This window comes from Aythya fuligula, chromosome 3 (assembly GCF_009819795.1).
Source record: "Aythya fuligula isolate bAytFul2 chromosome 3, bAytFul2.pri, whole genome shotgun sequence".
Classification (NCBI taxonomy): domain Eukaryota; kingdom Metazoa; phylum Chordata; class Aves; order Anseriformes; family Anatidae; genus Aythya; species Aythya fuligula.
In genome coordinates, this window is record NC_045561.1 from 106,837,610 (window position 1) to 106,857,929 (window position 20,320).

The 20,320-nt window shown below is 34.8% G+C and overlaps 1 protein-coding gene across 5 annotated transcripts in view; it reads right to left on the minus strand.

The window, feature by feature from the left end:
* CYRIA (CYFIP related Rac1 interactor A) overlaps positions 1 to 20,320 on the minus strand; it is a 57,716-nt gene that overhangs the window by 9,862 nt on the left and 27,534 nt on the right. For 2 of the 5 annotated variants that reach the window (XM_032183529.1, XM_032183532.1), the window contains exons 4-6: positions 12,718 to 12,797; positions 1,882 to 2,003; positions 887 to 992 (exon numbers count right to left, since the gene is read on the minus strand). In XM_032183529.1, coding sequence (XP_032039420.1) covers positions 887 to 992; positions 1,882 to 2,003; positions 12,718 to 12,790 — 301 coding nt within the window. In that variant the 5' untranslated portion in view covers positions 12,791 to 12,797. Of the gene's footprint in view, positions 1 to 886; positions 993 to 1,881; positions 2,004 to 12,717; positions 12,798 to 12,984; positions 13,065 to 20,320 lie in introns of those variants that run through there. The other 3 variants (XM_032183530.1, XM_032183531.1, XM_032183533.1) reach the window with 3 other exon arrangements.

Genomic DNA, 20,320 nt, shown 5'->3' on the forward strand with positions numbered 1-20,320 from the left:
AAATTGTATGGAGAAAGCATTTTTCCTGTATTCAAATATCATGCCCTCTCTCTTTCATCTCACTCAATTAGCCATCAACAGTAGAGAGATTATTCTGGCATCTCAGTTATTAAAAGTGTACTCTTAGGCACTGATAGCAATGACGTTCAGCTCCTGTGGTTATAATTACTAGCATTACTCAAAAAGGGTACACAATTTAGGATGTTGTAGAAGAATTCCCTTGTTTTGGTAGCTCTCCCACTTTATAAATACATTATGAATAAGTTTTTTGCACACTGGCTCTCATCCGGAATCCTAATTCAAAGATTAAGTACATAATTTTTTGAGGAGAGCAGGGATGGCAAAATCAGTTTAAAACATGCTCAGGCTTGGATTTTCACCCTGCAAGAGAGTTTATCGATATCTTCCTTTCTCTTATCTCCCTCCTTAAAACAAACAAACAAAAAAAAACAAACATAAATTACTGTATATTTTACTATATTTAAATATATATATTTTTATATATATATGTATATATATATATATATGGTCTTAATTCATTTTAAAACCGCTCTCTTCAAGAATCCAAATTACAAAAAGCAAATTGCTACAATAAAGATCAATGATGTGCTGAACAGTGGGAGGCATCAAACTTCATATTGTTACAATCACACTCTCTGCTTGTCCTCTATTTAGATAACATAGACTTAAGTGACAAGCTAATAAACTGTGATAATTTTGAAATCAAACAAAGATTAAAAGGTATGCTCTGAGAAATGTAATTGAAGGCAAATTTCTGTCTGTATCAAAAAGAAAGAGTAACAACCTTTTAAAAGTTTGTGGGAAAAGAAACATTGTCTTTCCTTAAAGTAAGCTGGTAAAACAGATAAAATAACACAAGGCTCACCTAATCTGAGTGAAAACTCATAAAAACGCTTCAGCCTTACAACCAGAGGACATACTGAATTCCACGCTTTTTCTTGCAACTGGATATCATTGGGGTTTTGTATTGCCTGAAATGAAAACATCACAGTAAAGAATGGTGATCCATGAGTAACGACCAAAAGGTGGTTTGGAAGTCTTTTTAATACAGAGTTTTAGAAAGTAAGTATTATAAAAACACAGAACAATTACAAGAAATTACACTGTACAGGAATAGAAAACTATTAAACAAAAACAAAAGCAGTCAAAAAAACCCACAACATTCTTTTCCAGCTTCCTTCTTCCTTTTAACTTGATGATTAAAAAAATATTGTGAAAACATAAGGGAAGACATTTGTATAAGAAACTTTTTTGTTTTCTTTTTAAGTTTTGATCCTTTTGAAATTTTCAACATATTCAGGGTCTTAAGTTCTATAGCTCATAATAGAAGTAAACATGAGACTGATGCAGGAAAAGATTCTGTAAGTTGAGACAAATTTTAAGTAACAGTTCTGAATTTTACTTCAGGACCAGATTCACAGAAAAAGACACCTGCAAAGTTGATATAAAGTTATAATTTACTGTGTTTCATTATTTCTCTTATACAGAACCATTATTTTCAACTTTTTTTCTATTATTTCTGATATCTGAGCATTATTTCTTCCACATTCTTATCTGTGACTTCTGCCATAAGATACATGAAAAGAGGCATTTGAAACTGTATATCAAAGTAAAAAATAGTTACTAATTTCTAATAGTAAACCCAAAAGAAATTCCAACAGTCATTTCATCATCTGATGATGTGACGTTAGGGCTTACTATGTTACCCATAATCAGTAACATGTTTTCAAAAAACAATTTTAACGAAGATTTTTGTATAGTTCGACAGAACATGCTTAGATATTGAACAGAAGCAAGGAACACATTGAGTTTTGCTTGATTTTGCTTCCAGAGAACTGTTATTAACATTAATGAACATACATCTCTAATTTCTTGTCCAGCTCCTTTGTAAGCCTGAAGATCTGCAAGCATACTTTCCGAGTCCTGCAAAACTGCACTGATCTGATTCCATACCTCCCTTTCTCCATCTGTGGGCTGTGCATCTAAGAAACATAAAAGCAAAAGGCACAAAGTCAAAAGGTAGCTGCAGTACAAATGGCAAGATTACTCAGTTCTACTTAATTATATTCAACTTGACAATGTGTTAAATGCATTTTTTTTTAAACACACAACTATACTGCACTGCCACTCTGCTAACATCAAAGTTTTTCCTTTCTTTACACCAAGGAAGGAAAACCAGTACAGTTTTGGTAAGCTCTGGCTCAGAATGTCTCTTCTCAAAAAGCGGCATTTTGAAGTGAAGCAGTATCATAAAGCAGTAGTATTAGAAAACAGAATAATGCCTCTCATTCGTGAGCTCCACAGCTTGAATCCTCAAGCAAAGGATTGTTCATGTTTCTTGCAGCTTGGGGATAAAATCAAGCCTGAACGGTGCAGTAGAATATAAACTTCCTCCAGGCTTCCCTAACTGGGCTAACTTTTCTGTAATAGGTACAGTACTATTAAACATTTTTCCTTTGTATGTCAAAGACCATTCCTGCTACTAAAATAAAACCAGTTCTGACAATGATAATTTTGTTTTTAGGGTGGGAATGGCTTGTAGGCCTTTATATTAAGAGAAATGACATTTTGAAGGAGATTAAAATGCCCACGCTAACAACACGAAATTCGACAAGTGCAAGCAAGGCACGTAGTGATAGGACAAGGGGAGACGATTTTAAATTGAAAGAGGGTAGATTTAGATTAGATAACAAGTTATTCACTCTGGTGGTGAGGCACTGGAACAGGCTGCCCCCTCCTTGGAAGTATTCAAGTCCAGATTGGATAGGGCTTTGGACTGCCTAATCTAATGAAAGATGTCCTAGCCCATGGCAGCAGAGGTCGAAACAAATGATCCTTATAAGGGTCCCTTGCAATCCAAACCATTCTACAATTTTAAGATAAATTTTCCAATTCAAATCCCACGTGATGGGATTTTTAAAGCATGATGTCAAGTGATGATGTCAGACCTCAAACATCAATTTGCAAGACAAGGTAGAGATCTTCTCCCTTCTTTTGCTTTGAAACATAAAGTTAACGACACTGATTTGACAGGATGACCTACATTTACAATTGCTGTCAGCAGTTGTAGAAACAATCACAGTGTCCCCGCAGATTTCTACAATGAGACTTTTTTTTTTCTCCCCTAAAGACAGTATTTTGATCTTAATGGAGGAAAAAAAAAATATTGTGAAGGTAAATCTTATGTCAACTGTTAAGGGCTACTTGTTTGAATTCAAAGCAAAGAGATACATTTAGTTTGAAATTCAGTGATTAGGAAGAGCAACTATACACATCTCTACGTTAACAGGCATTAAAAATACTTTTTCTATTTAGTCTTCTCACTCTCCCTAAGAAATGAGACACAGTTCTTCAGCTATAAATCAATACGGGATTCATTTACTCAACCCCCATTAGAAGCAAATGAACCAGTTCAATTTGGAGAGTATGGAAAGGGCAGACACTTCTGAAGACTTTCTCTATGAATTTTCAGGTTAGGACAATTCAGTTAAATATTAAACCGGTACCTTCCTTGGCTCAGCTCACTCCCCGAGACCCCACGGATATCACCCCCTGTAAACATCTTGGAGGGAAGGTAGAACCAAAGGGAAAAGTACCCCCAAAGACAAAAATCACAGCTGAGGACCAGTGCTGTTGAACTGAACTCTTCAGTGATATTAAGCTTACAATGATACTGACTGATTCTTTCCCCGAGCTGCAAGAAATCTCATGTATACACTGTAATGGTTCTCTGACCTTGTGAAAAAGAGGGGAACAAAACAGTGAACATTTATGAGTTTAACAAGGAGGGTGGTACTCTTGCTAAAATGTTACATACCAAATAACAATGAAGTAGGAGGAAGGAAGGAGTCACCTATAAATCAGTATTTGTATTTTAATTGTTAAGTAAAAATTAATTAGAGTAGTATTACCAGCATAAAAAAAGAGAATAAGTAAATGATTAGTACAAATCACAAGTGTAAAATTTGCATATACAGGTCACCAGAAGCATGGGTAAGTTAGCAAAGTACTTCTATGTTACTTTCACAGTTAATTCACTTTAAAAAGTTTTAACCCCTAATAAAAATTTAAATGCTGTAGACTGCTCAGCATTTTGGAACTTAGGAACGGTCTTTAATAACATCCTTTGTAGTTAATCTTTATCAAATTTTCCTAATTCATCTTTTGGAAGCTGGGGTAAGGGTGAACATTTGAAACCAATCGAGCTGTTTTGTATCCCAGCACCTGGGGAAGTAGGACTAGCAGAAAGGTAGATGGATGGAAAAGGGAAGGGAGAGGGAGCAGGCTGCAAAAGCTACAGAGCAATAGGCTTAGCTTGCACTTGCAGAAGCAGTTTGTATTTATGCTGAAAGTGTTTAGCTTAAACGCAAAGGCAGGGAGGATGAATCAGGCTTTTTTTTTTCTTTTAAACATGCATCTTATTTATGAACTGTACGTTACGCAAACGGATGCTCTGCTAAAATTATAGTTGTGTTTCAAAAGGGATTTTACCTAAAGATTTTACCAGGTATTTTTGTCAGCTAAAATACCTGTGATCAATCACTGAAAAAGATACAGCTTGCTTCAAACAATAACAACAACATTAAAAGGAATAAAGAATTCTTCATGGTTGAGAGTTTGGCTTTTAAAATTATTTTTCTATTCCAACAATGCCAAAGCTCATTCCCCTGTACTGTGTGTAAAAATGCCATACATGATCAAACAGTAACAGCCTGGAACTACTGCTTGGTAGCATCACCTCTTGCATCTTATTACTAGAGATCCAGCACATTCTTAAGCACTTTGAGCAAATTTATAAATAAAATTGTAGCCACAACTTATCCACACAGAATGTAAGCCCTCTCAGTAAGGTACCAGATCACTGAACTTACTGCATTTCAAGTCTAACAGTCTTTAGAGTACCCTCAAGTCTGAATCTTTACAATTCACAATTATCTTTCAGAGTGCGCTTTCTTTAGCAAGACAAAACAGGAGACCCTTGCACCTCTCTCTGATAACTGAGTAAATCCTCTTCAATTATTTCAATATACTGTATTCAAGTACAGTGTGGTAAATACTCTGGAGGGAAGGGATGCCATCCAGAGGGACCCTGACAGGCCTGAGAGCTGGGCCTGTGTGAACCTCATGAAGGTCAACAAGGCCAAGTGCAAGGTCCTGCACCTGAGCCACAGAAATCCCAAGCACAAATACAGGCTGGGCAGAGAATGGATTGAGAGCAACTCTGAGGAGAAGAACCTGGGGGTGGTGATTGATGAGAATCTTAACATGAGCTGGAAAGCCAACTGTATCCAGGGCTACATCAAAAGCAACATGGCCAGCAGGTTGAGGGAGGTGATTCTCCCCATCTACTCTGCTCTCGTGAGACCCACCTGGAGCCCTGCATTCAGCTCTGGGCCCCCAGCACAAGGACACAGACCTACTAGAACAAGTCCAGAGGAGGGCCATGGGGATGGTCAGAAGGGCTGGAATATCTCCTATGAGAACAGGCTGAGAGCTGGGGTTGTTTAGCCTGAAGAAGAGAAGGCTCTGGGGAAGACCTACAGTGGCCTTCCAGTACCTAAAGGGGGCTACAGGAAATCTGGGGAGGGACTCTTTGTCAGGGGGTGTAGGGATAGGACAAGGAGCAATGGCTTTAAACAGAAAGAGGGTATATTTATATTAGACATTTGGAGGAAATCCTTCACTCAGAGGGTGGTGAGGCACTGAAACAGGTTGCCCAGAGAAGCTGTGGACTCCCCATCCCTGGAAGTGTTCAAGACCAGGTTGGATGGGGCTTTGAGCAACCTGATCTGGTGGGAGGTTGGAGCTAGTTGATCTTTAAGGTCCATTCATTCTGTGATTCAATGAAATCTGTATATTTGTATATACAGATTCTACCAGCAAATTTTCATACAGAAAGCAAAAAAAAAATAGTTTTGGAGAGAAAAGTTATTCCATTGGCTCCATCACAATTAACCAGAATACGGTAATTCATCCACTCCATGAACAAATGAACCCTTTCATCATTATACAAGATCTAGTCAATATTTTTGATGGGACTTCTGATTTAAAAAAAAATTAAAGGCGGAAATGATGGACTCTGGACCAAATTCAGTCCATTTGTGGATGAGTTATGTATTTCAGGTACTTGGTAGTGTTGCAACATGGAACAATTTTTTTTTTTTTTATAATATGTCATTTGTTTCAAAAAAAAGTCCTAACAATGAAAAGGTACCTACCTCATCCTTCACCATTTATGCATTAGAAAAAGCATAGACACGACTACATATCTAAGACACTAGTTCTCACGGGACAAGATTAAATACAGAAAAATGGATATGAAGCATTTACCAAGACAAAGTCAAGAGTAACAATATCTCTGCAATTGATTTTCATGAAGAGATAACAAGTCAGTACTAAAAGGAGTACTTCCAATCCGTACACCATTTCTGTATCTGAAATGCAGATGAGAAGCACAGACATTTATTCCACCCTCAAAGTAATTTCAAGCTAAGGGGATTCCCAGTGAGGTTGGATAGTGCTCGCATTTCATTAAGTGTGCAATTGCATTTGTCACAAAATACCATGGTCAGCTGGCTCTGACAACCTAAAAAGCTAGTAGTGAGTAAAGCAAGGTGTTTTACAGGCTCTACTTTCACCTCTTCTTGTCCTACCCATAGCTGAATGTGGCCAATAATTCCAGCAGCCACCAAAAGCAAGTCAGAGTGCAGCATATATACATGTATATTACTGCATCCTTCTGAATTCCTCTTACAGGTCTGTCAGCATGCCAATGATTTTTCCTTTTCCAACCTGGCACATGATTACACAAAAAAAACTAGCTTATGTACTTGAAAAAGACAAAAAGCCTTGCTTTCAACTACAGTGAATAACGTATTTCAGAGGGTATAACCCTCTAGCAGGTATAGCAGGTGAAACCTGCTATATCCCATACATTAAAAAGAATGGTACCACATAGAAACAGCATCCTACCAAACATTTAAGGCAAAATTCCAGTGTACACTGGCTTTTTGAATTTCATCCTTTCTAAATCAGCCAGAACAAAATGAAGCTCTCTAAATTGTTAGTGGCATGACACTGTGCCAAACAACTGAGTCTGAGGCTTCCTTGTTTGCTGCTCCCTTCAGTTCTGTGACAGATGCGGAGTGGACAGCCTGAGAAGAGGTGGTGTGACCTCTGAGACTAAACCACAGCTTCTTGCTTAGGGCACTCTCCGAAGTGCAGGAGACAAATGTAATCTCCCTCAGGCTGGATACAGATTACATCTCCAGCCTTCCTGCCTGCAGAGTAAGGGAATTAATTAATACTCTATTGTGCAAAAAATGGACAGTTGCTCCATTGCCAGACATGTTCTATTAATAGACAATTTTAATCATGTATGAAAAATTATAACTCAGTACTTCATGGATCGTTCCATGGTGGAGGAGGAACACTGGAAAGTAAGTGTCCTTGATTCTCGGGGGAGGGATCAGATAACAAGTCCACCCAGCTAACATTTAGGAAAAAGGGTTCAGGTTCTTTTAAGGTTCTGAGTTCAAAGAGTTTGGTCTTATAAAAGATATTTATATGTGGGTAGAGGATGGGACTGAAGGTGACACTAGAGACATTTCCTGCCAAAAACCTACAAGTTTTCCAAAGCATGTTATAAAACTCCAGTCTTTTAGGTTCAAAACAAATTGCTGTTACCCCAATCATCAAATTATTTCCAAGAATTCATGAAATAGTTATTTATTTTGTCTGAAGAGTGGGAAGTAGTAATTTGACAAAATTTCTACAAAAAAGAGCACTCATAAGTTGCTACGGAAAGAGCTTCAAATACTCAGAATTCATTTATTTGTTACTAATTTAAAAAAAGGTGAAGGTCTAACAGAATGTCCCTTCAAGAACAGAACAGTTCTTGAAGGGACAAAAACAATTTTAAGAGAATTCACCCTACGTGCTAACAACGAAAGCTTTCATTAGCTGTGAAGACCATAAACTCTCAAGATTTGTCATGTACTCACTCTTCCTAACAAGATTTTTATTTTTTTGAGTTAAGAGCAAAGGAGGAATTAAGACAAAGTGGTATATAATCAATTCAAATACCTATCATTTTGAATACAAATACACAAAGTGTAGAACAGTAATTTGCTTTCTGTAATTAAAATAAATAAATCTGGGGTTTAATTAAAACATAATTCTGTTCTGGAAAAATCATAATTTCTAAGAAAATAAATTTATTTCTGTTGCACAGAACAACTCAACCTTACAACATGTTGCCTAAAAATTAAAGGTAGTAAGGGAAACTAGTAAAATAAGTCTACTGACTACTATGCTGACCTTATTGTGCAGTTTCTTAACTGACCTAAGATATCTAGATCTGTTCAATTGCTTGTCGTTCTCTCCAGCATTTCTGTTCTCATTCATGTGACACTGTTAGGGCTCTTCCAACCATGCAGTCATCCAGATTACTCTGATCTCACTGGAAGAATACTTAGTAGGAAGTTGAAAGCTGGTAGAATTTTTTGTTTGTTTTGTTTTGAACAGCTAGTTCCTAGCAGGGTCATTATCCCACATAGTTATCTGACTTAGTTATATGACTGGTACAACCATATTTGTACATGTTAATTCTAGCACAAGGATATAAGACTACGTGACAAATCATTGGGGATCACCCCTTTGGAGCAGCACAGAGCTAGATCAGCTTAAATTGATTATCAAGTGAATTTAAAACCTTCACATTCTTCTTGTGCTTCCTTTGTATAAGCACTCATACTACTTTTGACCAACATCAGCACATAAAACCCCTGACTCTGGAGGTATGAAGACAGATCATATTTGTTCTACTCCTGCATAGTAGGAAAAAGCTTTTTTTTTTCTTCCTAACAATATTTGTATGGCACATTAGATGCATAGCAGGAAGAAGTATGTCACACACCCTCTTTTCAGGTACAATAAATTCCAAATGAAGAACAGCAAAATGTACTATGGAAGGAATATCCAAAAATTCTGTAAACATTTCAGACATAGTGCTGACAGATTTACTTTGAGATTTCAGCTTACTGCTAATGAAAAAGTGCACAAAAACTAAAAAGCAATATCCTGATGCAAAAAAATGGAATACAGTAAACGTATCAACTCAACGTACCTCTCATCTAAAAAGGGACATTCTACAGAGTATTTCCTGTGTTTTTATAACGTTCAGTTATAAATGCAGTTGAACTCAACAGAAACCTCTCTGGGATACTTATACTTGCACAGCAATGTTTTCAAGAAAGTTACTGAACAACAACTCCACTAACACTTGAAACTACAGTTTTACCTATTTAACTTTGGTTTAGTCATTTCGCAGTCTAAAGCAGAGATGAACACAGATGTGAGTTTTTCTCTGATGAATCTGTCAGAATAGGTGTGGCACAGTTGGATAAATCCTTGTGGACAGAAAGGGATACTGCATTTCTACAATCCAGCTAATTCGTTCTTTAAGTCTCTTATCTAAGGTCCATCACACTTCTAGATGCAAAATAGCTGGAAGATTAGTAAATATTTAAAGAGCCTGGCAGCTAATCTTTTTTATGCAGTATATTTGAAATTGAACGAAGGAAGCCTGTGATAGTCTTATACTATTCATAAGCATAATACAAGTACCCTTGAAACTGCATTTTGGTTGAAGGCTTTATTGACACAGAAAAAGAATATTTGCTCTCCTTAAAATAGGTACCTAACCTGTCTGTATTAACCTGAGGATTTGTTTGTATGTGTGTATATATATATATATACACACACATGTATACGTGTGTGTGTATGAACATTTCTACATATTTTTACATTTATTTGAAAATTACTTTTTACATTTCAATGAAAAGCACAAGCTATTTCACTCTGCAGACTAATACAATTTAGGGGGAGAAAAAAGGAACAAATTGTGTAAGAAAACATTTGTCTCTACAGTAACTTTAACTCTGTCTTAGTTTAAATTTAGTGGATCAAAACTTTACCTTCTAACACATACCTACAATGTCCAACAGCTACAGCGACTGGAAAAAACAACTTTTGGAGAAACTAGAAACAAAACTCCTAACTCAGCCTGCAGACACATTAAGTCTTTTGTAGAGAAAGAAAAGAATAGAATTTCTTGCACCTGTCGTGTTCTATAAGGATGCACTACAACACGCTGCCCCTGGCATCCTGCAGTGTCAGGAGCTCATCACACTAAGGGTTTTTCACAGGAGAACTGTAAGTAATGCAGTTCTAGTCTTAAAAATGTGACTAAAATTACCTTTTTGTTATAACATAAAAGATAACATCAAAATATCTGAGACTTCTGAAACTATCAAAATTTGATTCTACATTATATTCTACATTATATGAAACACCTTTCCAAAGCTTTGGAAAGGCTTTTTTTTTTTTTAAACAAGGAAACTTTTGTAACTGCATTAGGTTCTAATAATACTTCTTACTGCTGACATCAGGTATGTAAGAATAGAAATCCAAGAAAAAAAACTAAGAGTACTCTAATTATTTGACTTCTCTCCATAAGTTCAATACAGATATTGATAGGTTTTTGGCTATGGTGAATGCACTTTTAAATATATGAATTTACAAACAAAACAAATCTTCAGCTTTTTGATTATAATCAGCATACAGTCACTTTACAATGGGTTTCTCAATTACAATTACTTCTGCATCTCATAAAACACACATAACACCAGAACTGTCTACCAGATACCTGGAGATTTCAGTGTATGCTCACGTGTTAACATAGAATCATTTAGTTTATGTTTGAGAATGCATGAGGAACGTCTCTGTACTTAAGCATAGTCCCAACTATCTCATTCAACAAGGTATCAAAAACTGATGTCAACTCCTGATTGGAACTACAGTGGATGTATCTTTAGCAACTATACCTTAGAGATACAAAGCCGAAGGACTTTTAGAGACCTCTGAATAACCAACTCTAGTGACAACCTTTACCCACTGAACTGAAAACTAAATCCACAGAAAGTCACATAGCCAGCAATATGCAGATTGGCATCTGGCCATTAACTGAGAACGCTTTAACACCATTCAATGGCTAAGGAGACAAAAGCATGCCACTACACACCTCTGTTGTCACATCCCTTCCACAGAACACAGATTTCATTCCATAAAAATCTCCAGGACTTTATTTCAATCTCTAGGTAGCTGTGCCTGACAAGTGTGTGTGTGTGCTTACACCAATCACTTGTACTTCCCTTGGGAGAAGGTGCTTTGGCCCATTTCAGTTCTTGTTGGCAGTGCACTTTTAGAAAGGCAATAAAATAGGTATTTTCCCCTCTCCCTCCTGCGAGGTCTCCCACTGCCAGGCCACCTGTTTCCTGCTACGTCTACATTCCTGGTTCATAGGACTTTCTTACAATAGAGGACATGATGGGACTGATTAAACCTGAAGGCTCAAAGCAGCTGAAAACCTTTGTAATAGCTTGGCACAGTGCTCGCTCTGAAGTTTGATAGTAAAAACTACATGATCTTTTGGATAAAGATTTGACATCTCAGTTTTACAATAAAACTGTCAAATTATATAGACAGAGGGGAAAACGGCATAGATGGCTTGCAGTACCTTTTTTCTAAACCCCAACTAGCCAATTAACTTTTTCCATAATTTAAAACTGATCCTTCTTAACATAGTAAGATCGAGATGAGAAGATTAAGATACGTACAAAGTGATATGCATACACTCCAGTTCTGATCCAAGAAAGCAAGTTTGAACAATTTCATAAGATTTACATGTGCTTAAATGACTTTTTGAATCAGTGCTTCTGAGTGAGCACACACAGTCTTAGCTCATGTAATTTTTTTCAGAAAAAATACTTTCAGAATAAATTATTTAGTAAAGCCATTTCAAGGTAATAAAATTGATGCCTACTCATCTGGAATTCTCTCAAACTGTTCTTGAGAATGAAGTCATTCAAAAAGTGACTTTTCTCAAAACATTTTTGTTTGTTCTTTAAAGATATTAAGAGACAAAACATTATACACTGTTAGCATTTCAAATAAAAAGCATTTCACATAAGTAATGGAGTAAGATTAAACTCATATTTAAGGACTTGATGACCAGTTTTCAAGACAATGTCTAGAAGTACATGCAGGAAAACTGTAGCCAGCAGAACTGAAATAGCTTTGATTCAGAGACAGATGCAACAAGGAAATTAGAAAGCGAAACACTGTTTGCAAATTGCTAAACATGCAATTAAGAGAGATGCAATCAAGCACATACACTCTGACCACTTCATTACTTCTTAAAAATGATAATAATCCTGTTAAATCAATCACTGAACCAGGCAAAAACTGTGCCACCTACACTGTTGACATTTTAACAAGATTTTTATTTCCAATATATATTTGCATTCAATGAAGCAACAACAACAACAACATAACTGAATGTTAAAGGAAGCTGAGGTCAAGTTCATTCATATGCAAAAAATGGTTTATAAATCTTCTGAAACTAAGTTGAGGTAAGATTTTACTTGAATGTCTATCATTCTGCCCTCTTCTCTGCTCAGAATGAATTTAAATCACTTTATATGGTTTTATAAATATCAAAAAACAATATTCAACTGAAGTGTAATTTGATTTGCTTGCAAATCCCTTTTGAATTGCTTTATGATGCGTAAGCGCATGCAGTTTATTAGGAAGTAATAAGCAAAGAAGGCAAGCCAGGCAAGAAGCTTTGCTCACTTTCAAAGTCAAGGAAAAAATTTGGCCCCTGATCAAGCTCTGTGCAAGTGAGAACTTTTAAAAGATTTCCCATTTGGTTCCTGAAAAATAGAAAAGGAAGAGAAAAGGAGTCCTGAGTGAACAAATGGTTTTAGAGACAAGGACTTGGACAGACTGGTTGTGCTGGAAAATATACACTGCAAGCAATCAGATTTTAAAAGTTTTTCCTCAGTTTGCTGTTAAGTCAGGGAAAGATTCTCTCATTGTCTAGTAATTGTTTGAACTTACTTTCAAAATCCAGGAAAAAATGTGGATAGTTTTCAATTTCCCTGGTAAGGACCTTAAGAAGATTACCCATCCCAGCAAACCTAGTAAATGCAACAAAATCGTAAACAGTTATATATGTAAAGTTAGAATACTATAACTAAGGGCTTGACACAGTCTGCATCATGTATTAAACATTATGGCAAGTTCTGGACCATGAGAAACATTTTGATGGTCAGTTCAGTGATATTTATGTGTGGGGACAGAGAGAGTAAGACCTTGGATAAATACAGAAATAATTCTGTTCATCAAATTGGAATTTAAACAAAAGTATAACATTCCTAAGTACAGACAGATATTTATGAGTTTATTTACTTAGCAAAAGAAACAAACTCAGAACTGTCTATATTTGTAAATCCTCTAAATTGCTGGACTCAGATTGCTAAATAGCATTCCACAGTAAGAAATAAGGTCTTAATCCCTGGTTTGGATTCTTAAGCATAAATTCACACATTATTGCACTAAAATGACTCAATTATTAAAGAAAATAAATTACTATATTAGAAACCTAAAAAGTCCATTTCTTAACTTGTAAGTATTTTTATGTATTTTTGAAAAAAATACTGAAGTTCAGACTCTACTATTTATCTGTTATTCCTATCTTGTATCAACTCAAAAACATTTACATGTGAAATTATTAAGAAAAACTCCCAAAAGAAAAAGTGACCAATTCTCAAAAAGGCAAGTCTCTGTGGAAGACAAGAAGGAAGGAGATTTGAAGATATTTTTTTTCCCCCCACTGGTATGGTCCTTAGAAAATTCCATTATTCTAAAACTATGTGAAAGTATAGCTTACTTGGGTAAGCTTAATCGTTTTTTTCTCAGAAGAGAGGAATTAAACCATGAAAAGCTAGAATAAAGAGGGTCTGCCTGGAGGGATGTAGAAAAATGTAATTTTAGATTTAAAAGTCAGATTGAAAACTGTTTTTTGCCTCAAAGATAAACATTCTCAGTACTCTAAACCATGGCTCTTGAGGCTTACATCTGATGCTCATCTATTTTTCAGTTTAAGACTTTTCCCACTTAAGAAATCAGAACACACACAAAAATGATTCTAAGCATGTATACGGGTAAAACTTCATTTGAGGAGACAAAGATTTTTTCTAAATTTTCCCTCAAGCATTACAGAAGAAAAAGTATCATGAGTTCTAACTGCTTCATGCATATAAAGGATACATTTTTATAGCAGGAAAACCTAGAAAGGTAATGTAAGGCTTAGAGATTTCAAAGCAGTCATAGTCATCCCATAAAATGATATAAATTTAGTCAATAATCCGTTCCGAGTACACAGTTTCATGTAAACCAGGTTTTTGTTACACATGCTTTGCATAAAGTATTTCTTCAAAATTTTCTCTCCAGAACAGATCTAGTGAGCAGACTGTCAAGCCCTTTACAATTAGCATCATCTTGCATACGCAATATTGAAACATGAAGAAACATTCTCCATTATTCATAAAGTCATGTCCATTTACATGCAGAAAAAAGGAAATACAGTTTTACTTTCACAAGTTCTACACTTTATGAACTGAACCTAAGTTTCTGATTAGCCTAAAAAGGGGAAAAACATGCAAACAGGGGAAACAACTTTACTCAAGACAAGGTTTAATGATGTATAATATAACATCTCATCACACTGAAATATTGCATAAACATCATTTAAGAGGGACAAAATAATACGCATATAGTTATTTTCCTTTTCAGAACTCGGAAAGAAACAATTTATATTATTAAGAAATACTACCACAATCTAAATTCAGTTTTCATTCTTCACATTCAACTCATTTTAAGCCGTATCTTACCTCATTGCCTTCAATCTTCAGAGAGAATCCAACCATTTCTTCTACTGCCAAAGTTAGCACTGCATCCAAAGACTGTTTTAGTTGATAGCATGCTTCGAACAGCAAGAAAGCTGTTCCCTTTGCCAAAAACTGCAGCTATGAGCCCTTATTTGCATGGAATAGCTTGAAGTCATGTGCCCAATATTTGGTTTCTTATCCTTCTTACAGAACTACAGCACACCAAAGCTGTGGAGATTTCTAAATATTTTTTCTTGAATGTTTACTACATTTCTTAGCTTGTTTTTCATTCTATTCCCCTCTACTTCAATCCTCATTTAGAAAATACATTCAGCTATTTATGTTATAAGTACTAAACAAGAACTCTCTTGCAAACTTTATACCAGGGTCAAACCACATTTTGTAGAGGTCTTAAAGGCACTGGTTTGATGTCATCTATTTCCAATACACACAAAACCAAAAAAGTACGTGATATTATTCAACATCTAGAAGGCACGGTTTGGGCGTTTGATAAATATGTCATTTTTTATGTTTTGAAATAATTTCTTAGTGTTTTCCTAAAAGCAATACTAAAAGCAAGATCTACTTCCAAGTAAATTTTCATTTTAATTATAAGTCTTCATTCAATATTAAGTTTTTAACTCCGTATTAGAAGACCAACCTTTACCATAATAGAAGTATTGATAAGCATATTGTCCTACCCCAAGCTGAATTATTTTATTCTTTATAGCTTGCTGCTTCCCATGACTTGAATCTTCCAAACTGTCTTTCCCTGGAAACTAATAGTTTTTCAAACCTCAGGAACCAAGTCACTTCCAAGATGATTTCTTAATGATATTTCAAAGATAATTCAATTTCATTAAACTGGAAACCATTTTCCTTTACTTACTGTAAAATCAGTTCAATGTTGAAATACAACTCAATGCATGCATAAAAACATTGCTGTTGCAGCGATCCTAAATGACAGCAGCTTCTCCTTAGTGTCCAAATCCATTAAAAATTCAATTTTTACAGTATGTTTTAAAAATGACATGATGATGTTTGCGTTTTCATGTTTCCCACTTTTTCCAAACCATCAAAGCTTATCCAAAGAATATACATAAACATACAGAAAATACTAAGGTATTGTTGACAGTTTAATCCGTATTCGATACTCAACATTTCATTAATTGCACAAACAAACCATAAAAAAGCAGCAAACAAGAAGGTACACTTAGTATCTTGTGTTTCATATACAGCTATTCACTGGTATTTAAAAAGTCTTGAGCTTTGAAATAAAAATAACAGACTGATTTTCTATTGCATCATCACTTTGTTCCTAAAATTGCATTAATTTAGTTTGGACATTCTCCAGGTTACTATTTATGATGGGTAAAGAAAATTCTTCTCCTACACTAAAGCAATCAATGTATTTTTGAATAATGATAAGCAGAACACTCCCCAAAGTGCACTAACTGGGTATTATCAACTGAATTTTGCATGTCAAATGCTAAACAACATGTTATTTAAACTTTCTTAAAAATATTTGTATTTGCTGTTTTATGTCATTATATAATTTTGATGTGTGGAGTTTTTTAATATTTCTAATTGATAACTACAATATTCTAGATATTGCTAAGTAATAACTTTATAAAATGTATTTATTCTTCCTTTACAGGACTAATTTACATCAGCGTAAGCTCAAAAACATCACTATCACTAAACTACGTTGAAGGTAGACATAGAGAGACAAACATTTAAACACTGTATTAGTGAAAAAAAACATGTTCACCAGCTCAACCCTTTGCTGATCATCAGCGTTCCTTTGCCAAATTTTGTTTCCTAAATCTGCCTGCTTACATAAACACAGTCTAAAAGGCTTCTGTCAAAATGAGCTAGATCAGCAAATACCTACTGCTTAAATTCATTTTTATCACCCTAACTAAATGGGGCTGGGAGTGTTCTCATGAGCAGCTCCACCGGGAGTTTCAGGAGAAACAGAGACTCCCAAGTTCAGAAGCAGCTATGAGTAATTAGGAATGACGACTTCTAATGGTGCATCTACGTTGATAAAGACAGGCATCCAAGTCCACAGTCTGAGGGAACTGTACTGTAGTAACCCTATTATTAAAGTAGTGGAACTGACCTTACTGCCTGAATACTTTACTCCGATTTCAAAACAAAACAAAACAAAACCTGAAGCATCTGAACCCAAGATGATGTCTCAAATCAAAAGCACAATTCCAAATTACTGTGATATTCACCTGTGAAATCTGTTGAGGTGCTTACAAGGGAACATAGCAGAAGTGCAAGACTTGGAAAATGGTCAGAAAAATATTGAGAGATAAAATCAAAATAAAAATAATAAAAAATGCTGATTAAACATCATCACAATTTCTTCATGACAATAACCAACTTTGTTTTCTGAATCACTCTTTTTTTGTTTGGGAGAAGAAGGAAGATGTAAAAGATCATTTTCAGCTACATTTTCCTACTCTATTATTAATATTTTTGCTTTTTCTTCTTCTTTGCAATAAGCATATTAACACTTACTCTCTTTATTATTATTATTATTATTATTATTTATTCTGTAAGAATTTATGTAAGACTAACTCCAAGCAAACTGGAATTGATGCAGTTCTTGGAATTATCCACAGAGTGATGGCACACAGAGAGACTGGAGTACTTACAAACAAGCAAAGAAAAACCAGTACCTCACATTCCTTGCCCAGGTGAAGCATAAACAGAAACAAACAAACAAACTAACAAACAAACATAACACAACAAAACTCAACCCCCCAAAACAGATGTAAAAAAGTGAAAAGTGGAATAAGAGAAGAATGTTGCTCAAGGTGAAAGTAACCAAAGATAAAAGAATAATTTCTGCTTTGAACAATTATTTTATTACAGTTCCTAGAAAAACAATGCTTCAAGCCAAGAGCTTTTGCTGTCAACAGACAGGTAGATTGTGGGCACAACTGAAAGCTACAAGAAAGGTGGGGTGTATCAGCAGGAGTTAATAAATGGTTTGTAATGACAAATACATACATTTAAATAATCATAAAATGTTAAAAGAGTTGGCCAACAATATGAGAACCTATAGCCCCAAGGAACAAAGAGCTTGGCTCATGGTTTCACTAAAATCAAAAGGTTAAAAAAAAAAAAAAAAAAGGATTACCTCAGATGAACTTAAAACTTATTTAAGGGGGGATTTTTCAACATGCCAACCCTCACACCTGAACACACTTTGAAGAGAATACCTATGTATTTTCAAGTGCATAATATTAAAAAGAGACATCATGAAAGAATGAAGACCAGGCAAGAAAACTCTTGGGATTCTGACTTGCAGGTCACAATAAACAAGAATGGAAGACAATGAAATAATTAGAATAAAATTACGTTTGAAATAAAGGAACTATACAACATCAAGCTGTATACTTGATGCTTCCACCTAAGTATACAGTTTGAATCAAATTCATTGACTACTGGCATCACATCCACAGATGCTTACACACTCAACAGGGGTTCAATTCCTCCCCTCTCCCAAGAAATAGAGCCTCAAACAGGTAAGCTAAACAGGATTCTAATATCTACCCAACTGATACCTGTTAAAGGTATCCTTCACAGAAACAGAACAGGTTTAGCTAGTTTGTTTCTTCAAAACAAAACCATTTTTTCCAGGTACAGTTTGACTTAGCGCTTTAAAACTTCAATTTCAAAGGGCATCTGCTTTCAACATTTGTTGATATTACAAGCAAAAACTCTACTGCTGATCCCATACAGTCTTACATACAGAATGAGAAACAGAATTCAGATGAAAAATCAGAAAGAAAAAAAAAAAAAACAAAAACAAAAAACAGAACACGTTGCTCCTCTTAATGCCTTTTAATTAATGCCAATTATTCAACCTTCTGACTATACCATACATAACATTTCATACTATGCTCATAGAAAATCCAAAGTATGTGTCTGAAACAACAAGCTGAAACCCAACATATTCTAGTTCTTTGTACAGCAACAGCAAAGATTTTCCACAAAGTGATTTTTATTTTCAAGTTATTTCTTGAGAAAGTTGATAATAGGAATAAGTCTTTGCATGCTAACTTTGTTCTTTATCTATTTTACTTCTTTTTAATACTTAAATACCAAAACAGCACATAAAACCTCAGTCAAGCCAGACATAAATCCTACGGTGACTGGATTTCTTGCTGCATATTTGTTAGTGATCTGCTCTGAATGTGCCAATACGTAGGGCATAGAGCATTTTGCATGCCGAATATATATTTCTAGTTTGAAGGGGGCTGATCTACAAGCTATGAACCTGAATCAGTCTTTATACATATTCCTTTCTGCAATAGGAGTCAGAAATGAAATGATATCTTACAACACTATGCACATTATTAAATTCAATCAAAGAAGTATATTGATACTGTCAGAATTAAGATAGCTGACATACTGTATATAACAATTGCTCAAGATTTGGGGAATTAAAGAAGAAATGTAGACCTTTGAGGGATTAGTTGCTATTAGTTTAAAATACTTCCATTTGTATAATACTGATCATACTTAATATCTCCTTCCAGAAAATAAGAAAATTTACTGACTCATTTGCATTACATTGATACTGTTGACAGAAATAGCAACAATTCTACTAGAAAGAAGAAAAATATTTAAAAAACACTGTAAATAGGCCGGATGGTTTTTTTTTTATATATACATATATATATATATATATAAAAAAAAAAAATCTTTTTTTTTTTTTTTTTTTTTTTAATTCAGAAAAGAGTAAGAGAAAAAATTCCAAAATATGGAATATGGGTGAGGGTAAAGGAGGAAAGCACAGGTATCATCAAGACAGCATTCTGAGAGATCCCCTAAGCCCAAAAAGGTTTATTGAGCTATGGAGGCATCTGGGTAACAGAACTGGGCATTAAGAGGTTTAATTAACCATTTACCTGTACCAGTTCCTGAAGTCGACTAGCAATAAATGTTGTTTCTCAAACACTGAGGAATTTACTAGAAGAAAGGCTATTTTAGACTTTCACTTTTATAGTATCTTTATACTGTATTTGGTATTTGTTGTAAAGATCTGGTTTTCTCTAATACTTTTAATCGGTGACAAAGAAGCAGAAAATATCATTTTAAAATATGCAATAAGATAGAATGAAATAAAAATATTCTGGAAAACAGGATTACAATTCAAAATCATTTTTGATAAACTCGAGATAACATCCAAAAGAAATTCAGTAAATTCTAATGTAATATACTGCAGTAAAGGAGTGAAAATAATAACAATAATAATAATAATAATAAAACACTAACAATTAACAAAACACAAAAACAAACAAAGTTACAAATGCAGATGGTCTGGAATGAAGAAAGACTGAGGAAAAATTACTTCTTCATTATACTGGACAATAAATTAAACATAAAACTAGAAAGGTGTTAAAACTCCAGATTTTTTCAAAGATTGCACTTATAGTCAAGGAAAGGGAAGGGGGGCCCATATATTGAAGAATATATTT